General features: G+C 41.0%; 1 protein-coding gene and 1 non-coding gene across 3 annotated transcripts in view; one reads left to right on the top strand and one right to left on the bottom strand.

Annotated features, from left to right (window-relative positions):
• Positions 1–716: 716 nt before the first annotated feature.
• Positions 717–819, bottom strand: LOC123588673. The gene has a single exon (XR_006707976.1). It is a non-coding gene; the product is annotated as a U6 spliceosomal RNA (small nuclear RNA).
• A 12,606-nt stretch (positions 820–13,425) lies between these two features.
• The window catches only part of DSC2 (desmocollin 2), a 42,897-nt gene continuing 32,049 nt past the window's right edge, over positions 13,426–24,273 (top strand). Inside the window, exons 1-4 of one of the 2 annotated variants that reach the window (XM_045457273.1) lie at positions 13,426–13,960; positions 21,811–21,895; positions 22,787–22,986; positions 23,935–24,054. In XM_045457273.1, coding sequence (XP_045313229.1) covers positions 13,892–13,960; positions 21,811–21,895; positions 22,787–22,986; positions 23,935–24,054 — 474 coding nt within the window. In that variant the 5' untranslated portion in view covers positions 13,426–13,891. The remainder of the gene's footprint in view (positions 13,961–21,810; positions 21,896–22,786; positions 22,987–23,934; positions 24,055–24,273) is intronic. The other variant, XM_045457272.1, reaches the window with a different exon arrangement.

The raw sequence follows: 24,273 nt of genomic DNA, 5'->3' as shown, positions 1-24,273 counted from the left end.
AAAATCAGGGCACTGTAACTAAGGGAGGGGCTTCATAATGATATGAGGTAATCTGGGGACAAATGTGCAGGAGGAATACTGTTTCTTATTCGTAATCAGTGTCACTCTGCCCCAGGCCAATACGATTCTTGAAAAAATATTAATTCCTTATACATTAGTTAAGGGACTATATAGTTAGAGTGAAGAGACACGCTCTTTCACTAGCCAAGTTTTACAAAATACTGCAGAGCAAAAACATATTTAAAAAAATCAAGTAAGTAAAATTTAAGGTGTGTTAGACATTAAAACTTGCTTATGTCTGCTGGCCAGATGTAGCTGGCAAAGTTTGGAGGGGAAGAGGAAGGGAGAAGACGGGAAACTTTCACAGTTGAAAAAAATTATAAATACATGGCTGTATTCCAAACAAGACATTTTACCCAAAATGTAAATTTGTGAGTTCTCTTGAAGACTTGGCAGTTCTGGTGACCCCGAGTCCATGTTCCCAAAGGCCACCAATTGGCTAGAAGTGAAAAAGTGGCATTCCCAGTGCCCTCTGCCGATGCCGGTGACCTGGGAAGCTTGCCATTCGTGTCTCAGATAGGAAGGGTGTCAGCTGCCATTTGTTATGACACTTGTACTATTCCTTCCTCCCTCCCTCCCTTTCTTTCTTTCTTTCTTTCTTTCTTTCTTTCTTTCTTTCTTTCTTCTTTCTTCCTTTCTTCCTTCCTTCTTTCTTTTTAAATATGGAATGCTTCACGCATTTGAGTGTCATCCTTGCACAGGGACCATGCTCATCCTCTGTATCGTCCCAATTTTAGTACATGTGTCGTGGAAGCAAGCCCTGTACTATCATTTCTTGAAGGTAGATTTAGGAAGAGAAAAGAGTCATATTGTCTGTATTCTTATCTTTCTCAAAAGCAGAATAATTAAAAAGGGCTGTTTTTTTCATCCAACCTGGCATATTTATTTTGATTTCTTTTCTGGCCCCTGTGTCCAGAGAGTCTGTGGCTGTCTGCACTACATGAGTTTCTTTTTTTTTTTTTTTAATTTTTTTTTTCAACGTTTATTTATTTTTGGGACAGAGAGAGACAGAGCATGAACGGGGGGAGGGTCAGAGAGAGAGAGGGAGACACAGAATCGGAAACAGGCTCCAGGCTCTGAGCCATCAGGAGCCATCAGCCCAGAGCCTGACGCGGGGCTCGAACTCACGGACTGTGAGATTGTGACCTGGCTGAAGTCGGACGCTTAACCGACTGCGCCACCCAAGCGCCCCCTGCACTACATGAGTTTCAATGTCAAATGAATTACATTGTCATTTGGCATAAAATAGAGTTTACTTGTTCATTGTGTTCATTGTTTATTGTTTCCTCTCCTCTCCCTGCATTGGAGTGTAAGCTCCACCAAGGAAGGGATCTTTGTGCCTAGAACAGTGCATAGCACATAGAGGGAACTCAATAAATGGTTTTTGAAGACATGTATTGAGCACCTACCATGTGCAAGCATTCCAGAATATTCTATTTTAATGTTTTTGTTTTTGTTTGAGAGAGAGACCATGAGCAGCAGAGGGGCAGAGAGAGAACGAGACATAGAATCTGAAACAGGATCCAGGCTCTGAACCGTCAGCACAGAGCCCCATGTGGGGCTCAAACTCACGAACTGTGAGATCATGACCTGAGCCAAAGTTGGACGTTTAACCAACTAAGCCACCCAGGCACCCTCGGAGTTTTCTTTTCACAGATATTATCTCATTGAAAATGTTAACAATATGTGTACAATTTAGGCATTACTATTCCTATTTACTAATAAGAAAACTGACGCTGACAGAGGTTAGCAGACTTAATCAAGCTCAGACTGGTAGGTTTTCATAGAGCCAGGATTTAAATGCAAGTCTGACCAATGGTTGCACCCTGAACATTTCTCCTCAAATGGCCTTCCATATCTATAATACAATGGAAAAAATGTTTATAACCTCTTCATCCTAAAAGAGAATTATAGGAAACTATGAATCTATGTTGCTTATTCATGACATTCTACAATGTAAATTTCTTTTTTTTTTTTTAATTTTTTAAAATCTTTATTTACTTTTGAGAGAGAAAGAGAGACAGATCATGAGTGGGGGAAGCGGGGGAAGAGAGAGGGAGACACAGAATCTGAAGCAGGCTCCAGGCTCTGAGCTGTCAGCACAGAGCCCAACGCGGGGCTCGAACTGAAGAACCACAAGATCACGACAGGAGCTGAAGTCAGAGGCTTAACTGACTGAGCCACCCAGGCACCCCTACAATGTAAATTTCAATCTTTAGCTGGTAAATGTCTATGAGAAGGAGGATACAAAACATAGACTTTCTTACATCAGAACAATCCTCTCCACACCAGAATCTATGGAGCAAATAGACTAATTGTTACCATTTGGAGTTGTCCTAGTTATCTGTATACTGCCAATAATCAAGTTTGCTTCTCCAGACTGGATGTCCCCTGAATTCCACATCCATATTTCTTACTAACTATTTCGAGCTTTATGGCTCACAGAAATATCAAACTCAGTATCCTCAGAGGCAAATTATTTAATGCCTTCACAAACTAGCATTTTGCTGCCGTCCTTCTCTTTGTTACTAACAGTATCATCCACTCTTTGTCCCAACATAGATCAAACCCAGAATTCTGCAATTATCTGAGCATACGAAGAATAGAAAATTAATGCACTCCCGGAGGAGACAGATTTATAAATCAAGTAATTGCAACACTTTGGTCAGATACCAAATAACAGAGGCACATGTCAGAGCCTGTATGCACGGAAGACTTGGAAAAGCTTTTCTTTAAGCGGGGACGCTAGGGAAGGAGCTGTGCACAACATCAAAGGAGGCATTCTAGTGGAAGTGGAAGTAGGGATTCCCAAAACAAACAGAGCCCCAACCAAACAGCCAAAAGCAAAACAAAACGAGCAAAAAAACAAGAAAACTGGAGTTCCAAGAAACACACTTGGAAAGCCACAATTACGGAGGATGGATTGGACGGCTCATAGAGCTGGATGGAAGACCAATGAAGACGGTCCAGATGAGAGATGAGGAGTCAAATACAGCAATTAACCTGGAGACCGATGGATGTGAAGCAGAGATGATGTCGAGGATGATTCCCTGGTTCCTTTCTTGAGTAAGTGGGAAGATCATGAAACCATTAACTACAAGGAAGAGAAACACAAAGGAGTTGCTTTTGTTTTTGTTTTTGTTTTTGTTTTTTTATGGAAAGACAATGGCTTTGGTTTGAGACATTTTAAACTTGAGGTATTTGTCAGAGTTCCAGGAAGGCTTGTTCTGTCTCAAAGTCAGAAAGGACATACTTGACACTCCCCAGTCCCACCTCCCACCCTTTATTACTTCATATCCAAGTAATCCATCCCCCCAAATTAGAAGTTCATTTATGGCAGGGACCACCTTTTAAATTAACTTCCTGTCTAAGTAGCTAGTGGTATAAATTTTTTTGGCATGAATATTCAAAGAGTCTTGCCTTTCCTCTGCTCAGCAAGGACCAGCTAGGCATTACCCCCTTACAGCTCTTTCCTTCTCTCCCTTCAAGGACCCCTTCACCCCTACTCTAGACTCTAGGATTTGTTGTGAAAATCATGCTAGCCAGCAATATGCTAGTGAGGATTGCTATTAAATGAAGTAAAATGAGTGTGAGAGAGAAAGACACGAATTCTATTTCAATAAATTTGTTATAAGAAAAAAGAAAAAGAAGAGATGAGAAAAAAAAAAAAGAAGTGCTCAGAAAAAGAGGATGTGGCTTATTTTAATTTATGTGGTGATAGTTGTTGAGAAATAGAAAGAAGGAAAGAGTTACATCCAAATGTTCAGGAAGCAGCAACAAACTGAATACAGGACATTGAGAAGGAAGAAAAGATTTGAAAGGTAGTTGCGACATATTAAGATGACCTTTTGAAGAGGCTAGCACACACTGGAAGTACTTGAACAGGTTCGTGTTTGACGGGACTGTGTTTCCCAGAAGGCCCACTCAGCTGAGACTGTAAATCGTGGGGGCGGCTAGGAGTTCTAGCACAGTCACTGACCAGGCAAATGTCAGGGGAATGACGGCACTTGTTTTCGGTTTTGCTCTTCAGTTTTACTGAGGTTTAATTGACAAATAAAATTTATATGCACAAAGTGTACAATGTGATGGTTTACTACACATATACTTCATGACATGATTATCAGAATCAGATTAATTAAGAAATCCATCAATTCAGAGTTACCTTTTTTTGGTTTGTGTGTGTGTGTGTGTGGTGAGGACACTTTAAGGTCTACCCTCTTAGCAAATTGCAAGTACAAAATACAATGTTATTAACTATAGTCACCAGGCTATACATTCGATCTCCAAAGCTTATTCATTTTATAACCGAAGGCTTGAACCCTTTAAATAGCATCTCCGTCTCTCCTCTACCTCTTAGCCCCTGATAATGACACTTCAATCTTCAGCAGGATAGCTATTGATACCTATAGCTTGCTCTATCTCTCATCTATCTATCTATCTATCTATCTATCTATCTATCCATCTCTGTATCTATCCATCCAATATTTATTGGCTGGCTTCCCCCAAACTGATTAGATGAAAAATCCAACCATCAATTCCTGCTATTACTGTCTCTGGAGCAAGCTCCATAGAATTGTCTGAATGGAATACACCTTCATTGCGAGCCAATGATTGTAATTAGGAATTCTGGGACTTGTTATCGATTTGAGTCTCATGTTTATGACCACTGTTTGTCAATGTTGTTCATACGCTTCCTGCAACTGGAAATTACACAAATTTCTCACTGCATATTTTCAATTGTTTTGAAGGATCACAGCCTCTTTATGGAATGCCTTCTCGGATGCCCTGATGTAAATTTCAGGTTTGCTTATAGCCACCATTTTACATGCACTTATCTCAAAGTAATGTCATCATTTGTTAATAATTAGTCTATGGGTTACAGGTAGTTGGATAGCTTATATACATATTTGTTCAACAACTGTTTACTAAGGGCCTACATTGTGACAGGCACAACGATAACCACTGAAAGTGGAGACCAATATAAGACCTCATGAAAAAGAGAGAGAGAGAGAGAAAGCACAAGTGAGGGAGGGACAGAGAGAGAGAGGGAAACACAGAATCTGAAGCAGGCTCCAGATTCTGAGCCATCAGCACAGAGCCCGATGCAAGGCTTGAACCCACAAACTGTGAGATCATGACCTGAGCTGAAGTTGGACACAAACGACTAATCCACCCAGGTGCACCAAAAATGACATTCTAATAGAGATAGACCAAGAAAGTAAAATCAGTAAAATATGAGAGACAGATAGTAGGATGGAGTAGCTCATAGGAGACCAAAGCTCCCACCAAGACCAACAAGAAGAGCCAGATGAAATATAAAATTGATCTGTTTTGAGAGATCAGAAGTTGTAGAATCAACAAGAGCTAACAAAGCTAATATTCCAGAGGGGAGAGCACCAGGGAAAAGTGAGTGTATCCTCTGTAAGATAACTTCATCTTTTTCCCCTAGGGAGCCTTTCAAGATACCGGACACTGGCTTGCTTCTAAGAACCCAGGCTCAGCCAAAGCATAAGGCCATTGTGTGGGAAGAGAGAAACAGGGAGCAAAATTTTAGTCATTGCACATGGCTAGAGTGGCCATCACTTGAGGGATTTCATATACCTCTGGTTTTCCCTTCAAGACATTTGTTGAGTTCTAAACCTTCATAGGGTAGGAAGCTAACAAACTAAGGTAAAACCCTCTGATAAACAGAAAGCCTGTTCCGCAGTCTTGTAGCGCAAGAGACAAAGACCTGCCAGGGGAAGGAGCCACAGTAAATCCACCAGGCTCTTAGCTGGAATCCAGAGAAAGTCATTGGCAGTTTGAAATTTTAATTAGGGTGCACAAGGAAGGCCTCAAAGAGAAGGAGACACAAGGGTCAAGGCTGAAGGAGGTGAGAGCAAGCAGTGTGGCCATCTAGGGGAGGATCATTGCATACAGAAGGGACAGCCCAAGGAGGAGCGTGCCCAGCATGTTCGTGGGACAGCCGAAAGCTCCATGTGGCTGGCAGCACAGCGTGTGAGGGGTAAGAATTGGAGTCTGGGAGACACGCGGTGGAATGCGTAAGGCCCTGTGGACCACGGGACCGACTCTGGATTTGATCTAAATGAGATGAGGGTGCCTCCAAGGGTTTTGTTTTGTTTATCTTTTAATTTTTGGAATCATTCTAGAGGAGTTTGGGTAGAGAAATGTCATGATCTGACTTATTTTTTACCAAGGACATTATAGATGCTGGGTTGAAAACAGATTGAAGTGAGGCATGTCAGAAACAGAAAGACCAATGAGGAGGTTTTTTGAATAACCCAGGGGGGAGACAGCAGTGATCTGGGCGAAGATGGATATGGTGGGAAGGACGGATTCTGGGTGTATTTTAAAGGTAGAGTTCATAAGATTTACTGACAGATTATATTTAGAGTAGAAGAGAAAAAGAGGAAGTCTGCAATATGTTTTGATGAGAACAATTGGAAGAATGGAGTTGCCATTAATTGAAAGGGAAAAGAATGTGGGGTGGGTATCATTAATGGGGAAAATCAGGAATGCAGAACTGGAAAGATTAACTTTGCAATGCTTTCTACACATCTAAGCTAGAGAGTTGGAGCCTGGAATTCAAGGGAAATGTGTGGGACACTGCTTTTGGTTTGCCAGTCATTAACATGGAGATGGTGTTTTAAGTTAGAAGTCTAGGTGAGATCAACAAGGGAGTGGGTGGGGATAGAACCAGAAGAAAGGTCCAACCACTGAGTTCTGGGGCACTTGACTAGTTAAACGTGCTGGAGGGGAAGAGGAATCAGTGAGGTGGAGAAGGAAAAACAGAAACCAAGTGAAGAATGTGTTTCAAGGACTGCGTGCAAACTCTCTGCAATTAAGATAAAAACATGAAGCTGAAAAATGAATAGAATAGTAATATGGAAGTCTCTGCAACCTTTGTAAAAACACACTTGGGGGCGCCTGGGTGGCTCAGTTGGTTAAGTGTCCGACTCCTGATTTTGGCTCAGGTCATGATCTCACATCCGGGGATCAAGCCCCATGTGCTGATGGTGGGGAACCTGCTTGGGAAAATCTCTCTCTCTTTCTCTCTCTCATCCCCTCCCCTGCTTGTGCTCTCTCTCTCAAAAATAAATAAATAAAAACAAACCTTTAAAAATATTTAAAAAAGAAACACCACCACATTTGGTGAAGCAGTAGGCAAGAAAACCTGATTAGAAAGGGTTCAAGCGATAACAAAGAAAGAAATCAAAGACAGTAAATATAAAACATCTTTTCCTAGATTTTTTTTTGTAAAGGAAAACAGAAAAATGGGGTGTGATAGCTGGACAAAGATAGGGCTTAGAAAGGTAGAGGTTTCTGGTGTTTTTTGTTGTTGCTGTTTTTGTTTTTGTTTTAAGTTTAGTTTATGTGGCACTAAGGAGGATAGTGATGGATTAAATTGATAACATAGGAGACAAGGAGCAGAATTGCTGGACCAATGTCCTTCAGTAGGTGGGAAGAGACAGGAATGAATCCACAAAGGGAGAAGTTGAACTTCACTGCGAACAGAGGCAGTTCTTCCGTAGCACAGAAGAAAAGGCCATGTAGATGGTGCAGAGGCAAGGCAGGTGGTGCGTATGGAGAAGCTTGTAGAAGTTCATGACAGTTTCTTTCGCCTGCAAAATGGAAAACTAGGTCAGAATGGAAAGTGAGAACCAAGGGGGGCTGTACATGAGGTTTCAGCAGAGAAAAGGAGGTTATGAAAAAATTGCCAAGGAAAATGAGGCAGTGGGTGGACTAGACAGATAGGGTAAGGCTGTGGGCAGTATTAACTCCTGCTGAAAGCACTGACCATGGCCTTGAAGTGAAACTCCTGAACGTGGGTATGAGTCCAGAGTTAGCCACGTTCAACTATGAGTGTGCAGCAGCTGGGAAGCTGGAGAGTTAGATTTAATTGGGGAGTCACTTTGACAAGGGATAATCAGCTTCTAATTTTGTCAGCTCAACAGGTGTAGGAGTATGTTTTATGATTTTAATGTGTGCTTCCCTAATTTTTAAAAATATACTTCGCAGGCTTTGAGATTCCTCTGTTGTAAAGTACCTGGGCACACTCTGGCCATTTTTTCCTATTGAAGTTTCTGTCGTGTTCCCATTGATGTGTAGGCATTCCTTGCATGTTCTAGATTATTCCCGTGTCTGTTTTAGTCATAGCTGATGTCTTTCCCAATCTATCATCTGCCTCTTAATTTTATTCACAATGTCCTTTGCTGAATAGAAAGCGTGACTTTTAATCTAATCAAATATATCTTATTTTATTATTATTACTATATGATATATGCTTTTTAGGTATTTCAAAAATCTTTCTCCACCTGTGGATCATGTAGATAGTCTCCTATATTGTCTTCTGTGGACTTTATGTCTTTGTCACTACAGGAAAGTTTAACCCATCTGGAGGCCACTTTGTATGTGGTGCTAAGTAGGGAATCAGTTTTGTTTTTCTCCCATAATGATTCAGTTTTTCTAATGCCACCACTAATTAATTTCTCCTCTTCTCAGTGGTTTGTGCTGTTCACATTTTTATCAGCTATACAGTTCCCGCTTATGCACTGGTCTCTCTCTGAGTTCTAAGTTAAAATCTATTAGCACATTTGTTTTTGAGCAAAAAACACTAGAAATCCTTGGCGGGCCCATCTCACATTTTAGCAACTATACTAAAGATGTCCATCATGTATGAGATCAGATTAGGAACGCTCATCCTGCTAAATTTGACCCAAGGCATCACTTTAATAGCTCAATAAATATTAAAAACAGAGAAAGAATGACAAAGAATTACTTATCAAAAAAATGCTCAGGTATCACTCATTTATTCATTCATTTACTCACACATTCAGCAAATACTTATTAGGTGTCTACTGTGGGCCAGGATTCATGATGGGTAGAGCTGGAGTTGGAAGGCTGAGCCAGAAAAAGCAAGTCTCTGAAGTCAGGAAACTGTACAGTCTTCAATAAGAAACAAATATTAAGCAAATAATGATTCCAACAAATTTAACTTTGCGACAAGTGCTCTAAATAAGAGGCAGCTGTTTAATGAGGAAGACTTGACTTGATAGGATTTGACCTGGAAGAGGAGAAAATAAAAGGTGATATTTGCAGGCTGGACAGGATTGGTAACCAAGCTAGAGAGATGGAAGGAAGTTCCAGGTAGAGCAAAGAGCTTGTACAAAGCACCTACGGTAGAAAGGGCCTGAGTGCAAAGGTCTGAAAAAAAATGCAGATGTGTTTGTGTGTGTCAATATTTAGGAGTCAAAGCAGAAGGAGCTAGCCAACGGGGAATGCGTGGGTGGAGTCTGCAAGGGAAGAAGAAAAAAGTATCCTCTAGGCTAGGTTATCTCACAGAACTGTGCATTTCTTGTCTCTTGGTCCATTTAACAGAAGGGTAACATTTCATAATCCATGAACTTAACACACAATTTTCATACTGATGATTTTGAAAATCACCCATCCTTGTAGAATGCTGTTTACGTACCATTTTGAACTTAACTCGATATTAACCTTTTCTTTTACAAAGGAGTCAGCAGGATGTAAATTTCAGATAGAGAGTGATTCTTGTCCTACCCAGTTATTTTATTTTTCCTTAGGGGTTTCCCTTGAGCATGTGGCTTGTCTTGTTCACCACAGCATTCTCAATGCTGAGAACAACGCCTGGGACATAGTAGGTTCTCAGTAAATACTTGTCATATGAGTCAATTATTAAAGCAAACAAATGAAAATTTTGTAGTTTTACGTTTTTGCAAATTTGTTCATAGCACTCCTGGCACTCCATATATCAATGGCAGATGTCACGAACCATCTCTAGTCATGTTCAACACAATTGCCTCAAAACTCTTTTATTGGCTTGTTTTTATTGAGGGTGTGTTAAGTCAAAAGTACTGTAATAAGAATTGATTTATCGTTTATTTCACACTCTATCCCTTACTAAGTTCAAAAATATACTTTGAAATGTCATGGAAATTGAGTTTGGTTAGTACACTATGCTTTATTGAGGCCAATTTTGAAAGGAGAACTTCCAAGAAACATGGACAGCATTAGAAAAATAAAAATTTTATTTATTGGAAAATGAACAGCATTCAAAAATGTTCTACCAGAAAAGGATTCTTTTAAAGAAAAAATTGTCTAAATTTTCAGAAAAGATACGTCTAGCACGGACGGTGGCATCCCATATTAGTGTTGCATAGTCAATCCCTTTGTGTCAGACAAGGTGTGGGGGTCATGTTGAAGGGAAGGGGGGGTTGAAGGATTTTGGTGTGGTGAGTGACTTAACCCTGGGGTTCAGCCCCAGGCCAGGAGCTGAGATGGGTACTAGAAAAACAGGAAGTAGAGAGCTGGGGTGGGGATGAGGTGGGGTGGGGGTATGAATGGCTTGTAGACATACAGCAGCACAGGAGGCGGGATGCCCAAACTAACCAACACTTAGGAAGCACTTAGAATATGCGAGGTCTTATTCTGTATGCCTTTCATACATCATGCCATTTAATTTTGCAACAACTCTGAGAGGTAAATGTTCTGTGCTCATTTTGTTGTGGCTATGAGAGGCTTCCCTCTGTACACGCACCTCTAAAGTAACTAGGTGATGTCCTTTAGTTTTTCTTTTCCCTGTAACTCTGTGCTTCCTTTGCTTTTCGGTTCCATTCTGTGCCCTACACCATGCCAAGACAGATTTGCCCTGAGGATCTCCTGTGCCCACGGACCCTCCTCCCCAGGATCCAGCGGCGGGAGGACTGGCAGAAATCATGTCGGGAAGAGCTGTCTCCATGTACACTTCAGTGAGTAACTGGGCCTTCTGGTCGCCATTAATATGTTTACTTTCCGGTTTCTGAAATTAGGAAACTGGGAAGCCAGGCTGCATAGATGTGCCCCTGTGGACCTGGGGTTGCTGTTCATCCCTCTCCTTAAGGACCACTCTGATTCTGATTTTCTGTGTGTAAATAAACATCCATTTCTAGCTGGCCTTTTTAAAAAAATCAGCCACCAGAAGTCTAAGTAGTTCAATTTTAGAAGTGCAAGTTAACAATAGACCGCACCCAGTGTTAACTTTAATGATCTCACTTAACTGTGCAGGAGTGTTGAGGCCTGAGAGGTTCCTTGAACCATCCAAGACTTAAAGGAAGTTGCTCCTGACTTCTGGTCTGGTGCACTATTTACTATAGCACATTGGAAAACCAGTTCAAGTCGGCAGAGTCGTCTTCACAGGCAAAAGACAAGCCATTTTTTTTAATGAGCATTTTTTATTTGTTTGTGTATTTATTTTGAGAGACACAGTGTTGGGGGGGCAGAGAGAAAGGGAGAGAGAAAATCCCCAAGAGTCTCCATACTGGCACTGCCAGCTGTGGGGCCAGTGGTGGGTTTGAACCCACAAACCTTGAGATCATGATCTGAGCCGCAACCGAGTTGGACACTTAACCAACTGAGCCACCCAGGCGCCCCATAAGTATTTTTTTAATGTTTATTTATTTTGAGAGAGAGAGAGAGAGAGAAAGAGAGAGAGAAACAGTGCAAGCAGGGGAGGGACAGAGAGAGAGGGAGAGAGAGAGAAAAAATCCCAAACAGCCTCCCCACTGCCTGTGCAGAGACAGAAGCAGAGTTCAAATTCAGAACCCCGTGAGATGATGACCTGAGCCAAAAGCAAGCGTTGGATGCCTAACCAACTGAGCCATCCAGGCACCCCAAAAGACATTCTTAAAAAAATTCTCCTACACCCATTTCATTGTCTCTTCAAATTTATACCTGTTATTTCAAAACTGTATTATAGAGGAATCCACTTCAGTGACCCTGTGGCCTAATCTAAACACACTGAATGAATTAGGCTACTTCTTTCGGGTAAGTCCCTTATATTTCACTCTTTGTTTTAACAAAAGTCACAATACACCCCCTCCCATCACCATTTTAATAGCCTCAATTAGGTACTTCCTGCGAAAGATGAAAATAAATATCTAAGATGAATTCTTTTCAGATTGCTCTTCCGCCCTTTTCTGGAATGAGGGAAGAAAACGTAAGCTACCCTTAGGGCATTAGGGGTTAAAGGGCAAGACAAGAGTTTGGAAATGTCCTATTGTCAAAGACTATGATGATAGCCTGAGTAGATTTCTAGAACCTGAAACTAGCTTGCTTCTCCGTCCTCTGGAAGGCTTCATGCTAGAGATCATGATGTCACTAATAGGATGAGGTGTGTTTATGAAATCATTGCTGGAAAAACACGAGGGTTAAAAAGTAGGGAAACAGAAGCATGTCAGCTATAGTCTCATGATGATGACCCAGGCTTATTTTACTAGCAAAGGTTCAATGACAAATTCTGTGGATATGGAAATAACAGAACAACTCATTATGTGTCATTCATGAACGAAACAGAGCATGGGACTAATGCATAGACTGTAAACCGTGTAGTGTTTGACATCGCTTTTGAGTTTAACTATATGGTCAGTATTACAATAATTTTGGCTCTGTGTATAATGGTATAGGATGGTACATGTTCTCAGGAACTGAAATGCTGTGAGTGACGTGGTTGGCTTTTCAAACACCCCAGAAGAGACAAACCAAATGAATTGGGACAGACAAGTTTCTCCTTTGTGGAGGGACTTCCTGGGTTTAAGTCTGCAGTTGAAAAGAGGTGCAGGAAGGAGTCAGAATGCCCTGTCCTTGTTTTCTGGAGATCTGCAAGCATAGTGCTTTTATATTTTAATTTTCCAGGTTGAGGCCTGCCATAATTCACCTAGTTTAAGTACGATGCAAGCCAAACATAAATTGCATCCCATTCTTTTTCTTGTCTTCCTGCAAACTCTGGTTTCGGTGGTGGGAAAGGAAGAGAGACATCTCCAGTAGATGTCCAGGAGTCTGCTTTAGGAGATCAGTTATAAGAAGGTCGGTGGATGGCTTTAATTTGGGACAAGGCAGGGTCTTGGAGCTCACATTTAGTCAGCATCTAGGGCCTCAAGAGATCCGTTTTCTGTGTAACTTACCCTTGATTTTGTTATTATTATTATTTTGTAAACTGGATTCCCTTAATTAATTAATCAATTAACGTCTTTAACTTCTGGTAATTTTGTTGCATCACTGCCATATTGGGTATGGAATTTCTAAAAACAAAAATAAGACCCCCCAAGAAAGGTGTGCCACAGATGAAAACCCTGTCTGAACTGCACTTGGATGTCTGCAGTAAATTTACTCCAGCAGAGGCCACCGAATCAACTCTCGGTACGACTTAGGCAGACGTTCGCATAAAATCCGGGGCTCCAGCTCTTCTGGTGTCTGCGGGTCTGTGACTGACTTCCCAACAGCTGGCGGGGCAGGCAGCGCGCGGGGCGGAGTCGGGGCGCGGGAGCGCGCCCAGGTCCGCGCCCCCTTCCCGCGGCCCGGCGCGCCCGGGGAGTGAGTCTTTGTACAGTCAGGGCTTCTGCTGGGCAGGGCCAGCTGCTAATCCTCCAGGCGGCCACCGGCGCGGGGCGGGGGGGCGCATGGGGCATATAGGTGGCGTCCGCTGCTGAGAAACACCTAGCGCAGGTAAAAGGGTGGCGGCGAGAGGGAGTTCCCACCTGTTGCGCTCTTAAAGAAATGAAGACTTAAGAAAATCCCAGGAGGAGCCGATCGGTGTCTTTCGGACGCGCCTGGAGCCCCACCCTGGGCCAGAGGAAAAGCCCCTTGGGTGCGAGGCAGGCGCTTCACCCAAAGCCAGAAAGGAAAGCTCCTCTCTCCGCGCGTCACCTCCTCCTGTGCCTGGCACTCCTCCTGCGCGGCGGGCCCTGCCTGACTCTCGCCGCGGCCTTTGGCCCCGCCGAGCCCGCTCGCCCCGGCCTCCCGGTGCAGCGCGGGTGACCTGTCCCCGAGTACTCCCATGGCGTCAGACCGCCCCACTCGCTCCCGGAGCGGAGCCCTCTGCCGGCAACTGCTGCTGACCCTCACGGTGAGTGGCCTCTCGGCTGCCGGCTCCAGCGAGGGGGCTCCTCCCGATGGGGGAGCGCTGGAAGCAGCGGTGCGTGGGGGTGGCGGGCAAAGCGGGGGTTAATGGGGCGCCGGCTGGTTGAACAAATGGAGCTGTTGGAATAGGGGAAGGTTGCCAGAAAGAGGCTGGCGACCTGGGCGCCGCGATCCCCAAGGGGAGGAGTAGTGTTGGCGGTAGATGTACTCAGCGCAGGCAGAGAGAGACGCAGGCGTGAGCTGCAAACGCCTTTCCAAAACCGTGGCCTCTGGGTACGAGCGGGGAGCGCTGCTCCTCCCGGTCTCTGCAATTCCCGGGGAAGGTACGGTCCACTTCTGCCCCGGTGCCCGGTTCCGGCCACAGCTGGGGCGAGCGCTGGGCGGACCGGACGGAAAGTGCGCGCCCTTGGGTCACAGAGTGCGCTCCTTTGCGGGGGTTGCTCTGAGTCTCTGTGAGCGTGTGTGTGTTGGGGGAGCGGGTGGGGGGAATCGGGAGAGAGAGTAGGGGAGTGGTCTCGACCCTCTGCACCCGGAAACGGTAGATGGGCGGGCCTTAGGAGACCCTTTGTATAGTTCCCATTGCGTGTCTCCGAGTGCGGTTGCCAGCCCTACTTAGTCTTTAGGGAAATATTCGTCCGGATCTCTTTCCCCAGAGGCATCTGGATTCCTCTGCTCCTATGTTCTCTTGCTCTAACTTCTTTCCCACTTTAAAGAACTGTAGCAACGACCCCACCCATCTAACCCTGGGAGCGAAAGGGGGTGGCCTTATTTGGGGAGGGACAGTACCCCTCCCAGGCAGAAAAGACTGGGATCACATGCTGGGGGGGGGGGGGGAGGGGGATGGGTGGCATATGCTTCAGGAATTTAGTGCGAGTGGACAGCCCCTGGGAGAGTTTGGGATCAGAGATTTCCCAGATTGGGTTCCTAAATCCTCTACGAGGAGAAAAATTAAATAGACCAGGTGCCAAAGAGTACTCAACTCGGTAGTGTTTCACGTTGAGCCCCAGGCATTGGAGCTCAAGTCCTCTGAAGGACAAGGGTACAAACCTGGAGAACAGACAGCAGGAAGATTTCTTCTGGGAGTACTGGAACTGGGGGGCTGAAATTTTCGGATAATTTCGCTTCTCAGTCGCTCTTAGCTTGCAGTGAATTCCTTAAAATTTTAGGTCGTGAAATTGTAGTTGTACTATCATTACAGTGTCTTTCCCTAGGAATTCTATGGACTTTAAAACCCTTAATTAAATTCCCAGGGCACATTAGTATCATAGAAAGGGCCAGGTGCACAGCAGTTAATATTTTACTGTTGAGAAAACCAAGAATGGAATAAATAACGGTTGCAAAATATGTAGTTGATGACAAAGAAATACTTTCGGTTAGATCCCTAATAAAGTTGCCACTTTTTAAACCACTGGCCATTTTCTTTGAAGGAAAAAGGGTGATTAAGCATGGATGATAATAGGCCTGGGCAATAAATAGCTTTGCTTTACATATGCTTACACGCAAGACTTTCTCTGTGTGATCTCAGATCCTTTCTAGAAGAACGTCGATAAACTGAATAAATTAAAGGTGAATAATCCTCATTCCTTGGCTTTTCTTAGTTTCAAAGCTGGATAGGCCAGAAGTGGGGTAGATAGGAAAAAAAGCACTGGTCTGACGCACCCCTCATCCTGCTGCATTCTAGCTGGAAGGCCTCCTCTGATGCTCAGATGCATGTATCTGTACAAAGTCCTGCCTGCTTCAGATGGTTCTTGTGGTGGTGAGCCTCAAGTGTGATAGATGTGCAAAGAGCATCTGAGTAGAAGATATTATTAAATAAGAAGGAGTAATTCCTCTTCACTGGGGGAACACCCTTTACATTTCCTCCTGTTCTTGTACCCAACTAATCCTTCACCATTCTAAACATCAGCTTCTCTCCACTTCCTAATATTGCCTCACCTTGCACACGTCTTAATCACTCGAACTCTGGTTTCTACCTAAACCCCTAACGAGGCTGCTTTATCTCTGAGGTCATAAGGGATCCCCACTGCTAAATATAAACCATTCCTTATACAATTCCACCTTGTAGATTGTGTCTTTATTGAAATTCACTCCTTTTTTCTTTTGACCTTCCTGACCACTCATAATCATGCTCCCTATTACAGGTCCTGTCTGTGAAATACACAGGTGTCTACTTGTACTAAATGTATTTTGTTAGTTGGGATGTCTTCATTGAACAGTAAGTCTATATCTCCCTAGTATGATGTATGACACAGCATTTATTATCTTCTCAGACAATGTTGCTTTTCTTCTCGTGTCATGTATTTCAGTGAATGACACTGCTATACACCTTATTGCTCAGGTAGGAAGTCTGGAAGCTGTTTTTCCTTCTTCACTGTTCCCCTGCCCAAATCCATCATTAACTCCCGTTAAGTCTATCTTCAGAAATATCTTATGGATATCTCTGCTTCTCTCCAACACTCCTGCTATTATAAATAATGTCACGGTGAATAAACTTGTGTGCATATGTCACTTCATGTATTGGCAGGTATGTGCATAGAATAGATTACCAGAAATGGGATGGCCAGATAAAAGTATAGATGACTGTATTCTTTTGGTATATATTACCAGCTCTTTCTCACCCCCATAAAGGTTGTATATTCACTAGACAGAAAGACATTTTATGATGGATAGCATATCCCACCATTGAGGAGATATATATATATATATATATATATATATATATATATATATATGGTATGTGTATATATATATATACACATGTACAATATATGGTATGTGTATATATATATACACATGTACAATTCTATATATATATATATGGTATGTGTATATATATATATACACATACCATATATATATATATATAGAATTGTACATGTGTATATATATATGTATATATATGTACAATACTATAGTATTATAGTATAGTACTATAGTATGTACAATATGCTATATTATATATTATATAGCATGTCATACTATACTCTGTTATATTATACTATGTATATATAGTATGAGACTACTTGATCAGGCAGTCATTTGGCAAAAGGTAAAGTTGAACCCATACCTCATGCAGAACACCACAGAAAAGTCCAAACAGATGAAAGATTTAAATGCACCATATGATACAATACAGATATTAGAAGAAAACATCGTGAATTCCTATTTAAATTTGGGGTTAAGGGGGCGCCTGGGTGGCTCAGTCGGTTGAGCGTCCGACTTCAGCTCAGGTCACGATCTTGCGGTCTGTGAGTTCGAGCCCCGCGTCGGGCTCTGGGCTGATGGCTCAGAGCCTGGAGCCTGCTTCCGATTCTGTGTCTCCCTCTCTCTCTGCCCCAACCCCGTTCAGGCTCTGTCTCTCTCTGTCTCAAAAATAAATAAATGTTAAAAAATAAAAATAAAAGAAATTTGAGGTTAAGAAGACTTTCTATGGTTCACACGGCTTAAATTTCAAAAGCCATTTATTAATATTGAGAAAACCAATTATATTCAATTATAATCATTAATATAAATATATTATAAATGTTATAAATAATATAAATCAATTATATTAAGACACACATACATAAACACTTGTCCGTGGCAAAAAAACTGAACCAAACAAAAACATTATAAGCAAAGTCAAAGGTAACTCATAAATTGTAAAAAAAAATTTTTGCAGATCATATTTTAAAAGTCTAATCTACTAATATATAAAGAGCTCTTATAAATCAAGTAGTCCAACATGAACATGGACATGAAAAACTCCCATAAAGTAATAAAAATGGCCCATAAAAATATTTCACCCTCACTCATAATAAGAAAAGATGAATTTAAATTTCATTGACATGTCATTCCCATTTGGCAAGCATCCAAAAGTTTGACAATACAGGGTAGGCAAGAATGTGGAGAAATAAGAACTCTCATAAATTATTGGTGAGTGTAACAAAGTTACAACATTTATGGACTGTATAGAGTTACAAAAAACACGAATAGAAACTTTTAGATTTGTATGCATCTAATATGTTTCTGCTATTCATATGCAATATTGCGGTTTTAATTATTGAGACTTCATAGAATTTTAAATATCTGCTAGGGCTAATATCCTTTCATTGTTTTCTTTTTCATAATTGTCCTGTCTTTTCTTAATTATTTATTTTTACTTAAGACTTTTTAAATCAGCTTGTCTAGTTCCAGAAAAAAATACTGTTAAGGTTTATATTGGGATCATGAAATTTATAATTTAACTTAGTGAAAATTGATATATTTATGTTGATTTTTTTCTATCTAAAATAATATCTTTCTTTTTGTGTGAGTCTACTTTTGTGTCTTTCAGAAATGTTTTCAGATTTTTCTCCAATAGACTTTATATCTTTCTTGTTAAGTTTACTCCTTGGCATTCTAACTTTTTATTGCTTTTGAAAATAATTTCTTGGGGCGCCTGGGTGGCTCAGTCGGTTGAGTATCCGACTTCAGCTCAGGTCACAATCTCGAAGTTTGTGGGTTCGAGCCCCGCGTCAGGTTATGTGCTGACAGCTCAGGGCCTGGAGCCTGCCTCAGATTCTGTGTCTCCTCTCTGTGTTCCTCCCCTGCTCATGCTCTTTCTTTCTCTCAAAAATAAATAAAGATTTAAAAAAATGTTTTTATAAATGTATCCATCATTTTTAGTTTGGGCATGGTGGGGGTTTTTTTTTGTTGTTGTTGTTTTTCTCCTTCCTGAATGACCTAGCTGCCATTATTGGAAATGAAAATCATTTCCCTGATCCATTCTCCACACTGCTCAGACTCACCTTATTCCAATAGGAAGCTGCTTATGTAATTTATCTGCTTAAAACAAACATTTGGTTTCTTATTATCTTTAGGAAAAAAAGATCTACATATGTTGTTAACACTGTTCAGAATCTATCCCAAACCTACTTCTGTGAATCCAGTTTAAACTTTGTCCCTCTTGTAGCATCAGCCTTTCGAGATTTTGTTTTCAGATCTGTGTCATCTCTGGGTTTCACATATGCTTGTTTCTGTGTTTGGGACGTATAAGCTCTGCCTCCTCTTGACATGGCTCATGTACAGCCACTCTTTGGGTGACCTCACCTGGCTTTCACACAAGGCCATCGTATAGCAACTGTACCTCCCTAGCAGAGCATTTATCCTCCTTTATTGAAATTATGACTATGTCTTACCCTTGAACTGAATGTGTCACGAGGATCATGTTTACTGCTTTGTGTCTGGTACATAGAAGACATTTGGTAAATATTGGTTAAATGCATGAATGAATGGATGAATACTGTTCCCTAAAGTATTATCTTAATCTAGCCGTATCTCATCTTCTCTGCTGTTTTTACTTTAGTCCAAGTCACCATCCTCCGTCTCTTGGATTTCTACTGGAACCTCCCAACTGGTGTCCTTGTTTCCACTCTTGCTGCTCTACAGTCTGTTCTCACAGGGCCACCAGAATGAGTCTATGTAACTGCTCGCCACCTGATGCTTCTCCACAACTGCTTCTTCTTCTTCGTTTTTTAATTTTCTAAACTGTTTGTTAGCTTTTGAGAGATTGAGAGAGCGTGAGCCCCGGAAAGGCAGAGAGAGAGGGAGACACAGAATCCGAAGCAGGCTTGAGGGTCTGAGCTGTCAGCACAGAGCCCGACGCTGGGCTCGAACTCACGAACCCTGTGATCAATCATGAGCTGAGCCGAAGTCAGACACTTAACCAACTGAGCCACCCAGGCGCCCCGCTCCACAGTTTCTAAACCTATGGGTGCTTCTCTTTGCACTCAGAATAAAGTCGAGAAGTTTTAGACTTCTACTTTGAGACTCTATGTGATCTACCCATGATTGTCTCTTCAATGCCTATGGTATCACTCTTCCCTCACTGTGCTATACTACCATGAGCACCGTTTTGTTCCTCTCGTACCCCAGGCAAAATCCTTTCCCAGGGTTTTGTTCTGTTTTTTGCTCCACCTGGAAGACTCTTCCCCAGTTGATGAACTGGTTTGCTTCCTCATTTCATTCAGGCTTCTGGTCTTCCCTTTGTCACCTTTTCTCTCTGCTTTATTTTTCTCACAACATTTATCTCTTGGCATCATGCGACCCTTTTGCATTGTGACTTTGGCATTCTATGACCTTTGTGTATTTATTTTTTTGTCTCTCATTATCAGATAATCTCCATGGGGTCCAAGACTTTGCCTTGTTCATTGCTGAACACTGCCTGCCACCTAGTAAGCAACCTGTAAGGGTTGGTTGAATGAATAAGCAGAAGCGTGCTTTCAACCACCCTGAGCTGGACTCTTCCCTTTCTCATCCCACTCCTGTTCTCTCTAGAGGATGTGGCCAGTGAACATCTTCTCATCTTTTAATTTCCAATCCATCCCTAATTTCCAAATGAAATGTAATCCCAGCCTTGCCTAATCCTTCCTATATAATTTGAGTTGGGTAATTAAATATGTCTTGGCATATGTAGTGGAAATAAAAATGTACATTAGAAATAAACATCCAGATTTTGATTATTTTCAGTTATGTTTATAGCCTTTGTAAATACAGTGTCAGTGCTCGTCAGCAGTCTTGCTTTTGTCGAAAGCTTTGCAAAATTGTAGAAAAAATTGTGAATCTTTCAGAAGTGTGTGTTATAAAGTTTTAGAACAGAATTAAATTTCAGTGGGTTCAAATATATATTGTATTGGAAATGGTTACCATAAATCACTAACTCATTTCAAAAATCTTAAGTGATATATTTTGTAAAATGACCTTAATGGTCATTTATGAGAAGATGTGCCTTCAACATAAATACGTATTTCAAAGTTACGTGCTTGTTTGTGTGAGGTCATAGATAAATCATCTCCACGTTGCTCCATGAAAATGAGTTGATGCTTCTCTTTTTTTTTTTTTTTTTATTTTATTTATTTTTTTTTTAATTTTTTTTAACGTTTTATTTATTTTTGAGACCGAGAGAGACAGAGCATGAACAGGGGAGGGTCAGCGAGAGGGAGACACAGAATCTGAAACAGGCTCCAGGCTCTGAGCTGTCAGCACAGAGCCTGACGCGGGGCTCGAACTCACGGACCGCGAGATCATGACCTGAGCCGAAGTCGGCCGCTTAACTGACTGAGCCACCCAGGCGCCCCAGTTGATGCTTCTCTTTAAAGCATTGGGTTTTCAGGGGCTCCTGGGTGGCTCAGTCGGCTAAGTGTCCGACTTTGGCCCAGGTCATGATCTCGCAGTTCGTGGATTCAAGCCCCGCTTTGGACTCTGTGCTGACAGCTCGGAACCTGGAGCCTGCTTCTGATTCTGTGTCTCCCTCTCTCTCTGCCCCTCCCCTACTGGCCCTCTGTTTGTCTCTCTCTCTCTCAAAAATAAATAAACATTAACAAATTTTTAAAGCATTGGGTTTTTGTTTAGGATATTATTGATTTGATATCGTAGCTCATGTGCAATTGACAATTAACTGAAATACTTTGCTGGCTCTGTAATTTTTTTTTTCTCTCTTTCCTAATCACATACCTGTGCTGCCTTCCTAAGTTTTTAGTGCTCACATTGGTTGCCATTAATTCCTCGATTACGCACTAAATTAATCAGTGAAGTTACTATTAACTCCTTTTGCAGAATAGGAAAAAAAGCCCGAGAGGGTAAGGAATTATTAGACTTTACATGCTTTGTGAAGGAGGGAGCCATGACTCTTGGTCTATTGTTTTGTTCTTCTTCTCCATACAATTTTGTTCTGATTTTACTGCAGTGTATGTTTTAAAATTTTATTTTGCAAGTTGTATAAACTAATTTATAATTATACCAATTTATAATTTATATAAACTATGTACACATTAAAAGGATCTTTCTTTAACGTGTAATATTGATTTGGTATTTTAGATCTTAACACTTGCCTGTGATGCCTGCAAAAAGGTCACGCTACATGTTCCCTCCAAACTAGATGCTGGAAAATTTGTTGGTAGAGGTAAGAAACGGCAAAAATGTGAATAAATCCTAATTTGGTACGATCTTGTAAAATTAGTATAATTTTTAGAAGGATAACTGTATTGGAATTAATGGTTAAAATGATATTTTATCATCTGTAATACATATGTACATATGGTGTCATTCCAATAAAAGAGATATTGTCCTTTCTTGACAAACATGATGATATGAGTAGATAAAAAGGTTTATTTTGAGTAATAATTATTAATATTTATCCTAGATGAAAGGTATGGCATATGTTATAATATACTTCTGTGAAATTGAGAAATAGCATTGGAACTGTCTCTTGAGTTTAAAGGTATTGTTTTTGGAGTTTAATCCTCAAATGTTTTGGCATCTTACTGATACTTATTTCCACATATTTTTTTTTTGTCAATTAACTTTTTTCACATAACTCAAATGTGCAAGGAAGGAGCAGACCAGTGAGAACACAGAATATCATGACTCTTTAACAATAGATGCAAAGAGTTGAGAAATATTTTAATCTAATAGCTGCCGACTAATTCTCTAGATTCTGTTTAAGTTCAGTTCTCTCATGTGTTACTCTATAGCTAATTTCAGTTAATAAAGAAAAACTTTTTTGTGTGTTGGTTTACATATTCAAACATTAGAACTCACATGCCCTTATTTCAGGACAAATGTCTCTTTTTTAGAAGGATATAAAGTAGGTATTAGAAGTGATATCTGTGTTTATGCACAACTTAATTCACCATATGGTTTCGTATGTACTTTTAAAAATGCAACATTTACAAGTGTCAGTGTAATTAATTTTAAGTTTTTGGCTTCCCGCCCCCAAAAGCATAGATTACTGTTAAACCTATGTATTATTTTGTTTTACCTTACAAATGATTGTTCTGTATATTTTCCACAGTTAACCTGAAGGAGTGCTTTCAATCTGCAAATCTAATTCATTCAAGTGATCCTGACTTCCAAATTTTAGAAGATGGTTCAGTCTATACGACAAATGCTATTCTTTTGTCCTCAGAGGAGAGGAAGTTTACCATATTACCTTCCAACACTGACAACCAAGAGGAAGAGAAAATACTTGTCCTTTTACAGCATCAAACAAAGGTATACCAAACTATAAACATGCAGCATAATGAATTGGTTTCTGCAGGTGTAACATTACCAGGGAAGATGTGGAATCAGAAACAATGTGGGATGGTTTTGCTTGATGAAAAATGAAAACCATCATACAACTTAACAGTGTTCAAGTGGCGGAAAAGGGTTTTGCCATATCAGTTATTCCAGGTTATAATTACTTTTTATTTGGGACATAAAAGGAGAAATTGGGCTACTGCAGCATGAGAAGTTGAAATCAGACACAGAGAAGCCTATCTTGATCTTTCTTGTAGAGTCGATTTCCAAAACAAGTTTTAAAACTCTGTTTCTGGAGGTCTTAAGTATCTTAGCAGAATTTGTAGTCTTAAAAAGTAGATGACTGTTTTAGGTTGAGGTTCAGACCTCATACGAACTTACTGTATTATGACACCAAAGATCCAAATGACTTCTGTTCAGCCACTGGCCATTATTCACTGCAGCGGTTTGAGAGTTATCACCACTGTTCTCTCCTCCTTCTGACACAGATCTCTCTGTTGGTCCCTGGCTCTTCCTAGTTGCTGGTGAGTGGAAGGTACATATGCTAGATTTAGGAGATCACTCACTTCATTCATTTTCCTTGCATCTCTCTCCTCCCATCGTTTTGCATGGCAATATGGCAACGGTAACGTAGTCAATTTTATTTTTGTCTTTGTAATTTTGTTTCTAGGCTTCCCGTTCCATCTCTCTTTCTTCCATATTCTCACCAAGTTATTTCCTCAAGAGGATTGATGTGATAACAGTTAGGACCATGATTTCTTTGTTATCTTTTGGCTGTGTTGACATTTAGTTTGGTTTTCAAGCACTACCATGGGCTTACACCTTCCCAGCTCCCCATGAAAGGAGATGTGTCAGAGTTCCAATGTTTGAGAGTATATTATTCATTGGCTTTGTTATTTTTTTCCTGTCTTCTAAATGTAGGTACTGAAGAAGAGGCATTCTAGAGAGAAAGTTCTAAGACGTGCCAAGAGAAGATGGGCTCCTATTCCTTGTTCAATGCAAGAGAATTCCTTGGGTCCTTTCCCACTTTTTCTTCAACAGGTAAAATTTACTTTCCTTTCACTGTGAAAGTCTATGGCTTCCATTTTTTTTTAATTTGGCTAATGAGTATGCAGTTATTTTGAAAACAGTTGCATATGAATATATGAGTGAATGAGGATGTGTATTGTATGTTTCAATATACAGGTATAAATATATATCTTTACACCGTCATGCATTTTTTTTGCAGTTTTAGTCATGCAAAGCCTTTTTATGAAATTG

Source organism: Leopardus geoffroyi, chromosome D3 (genome assembly GCF_018350155.1).
Source record: "Leopardus geoffroyi isolate Oge1 chromosome D3, O.geoffroyi_Oge1_pat1.0, whole genome shotgun sequence".
Classification (NCBI taxonomy): domain Eukaryota; kingdom Metazoa; phylum Chordata; class Mammalia; order Carnivora; family Felidae; genus Leopardus; species Leopardus geoffroyi.
Note: the sequence above shows the minus strand (reverse complement) of the source record. Positions and strands in the feature narration are given on the sequence as shown.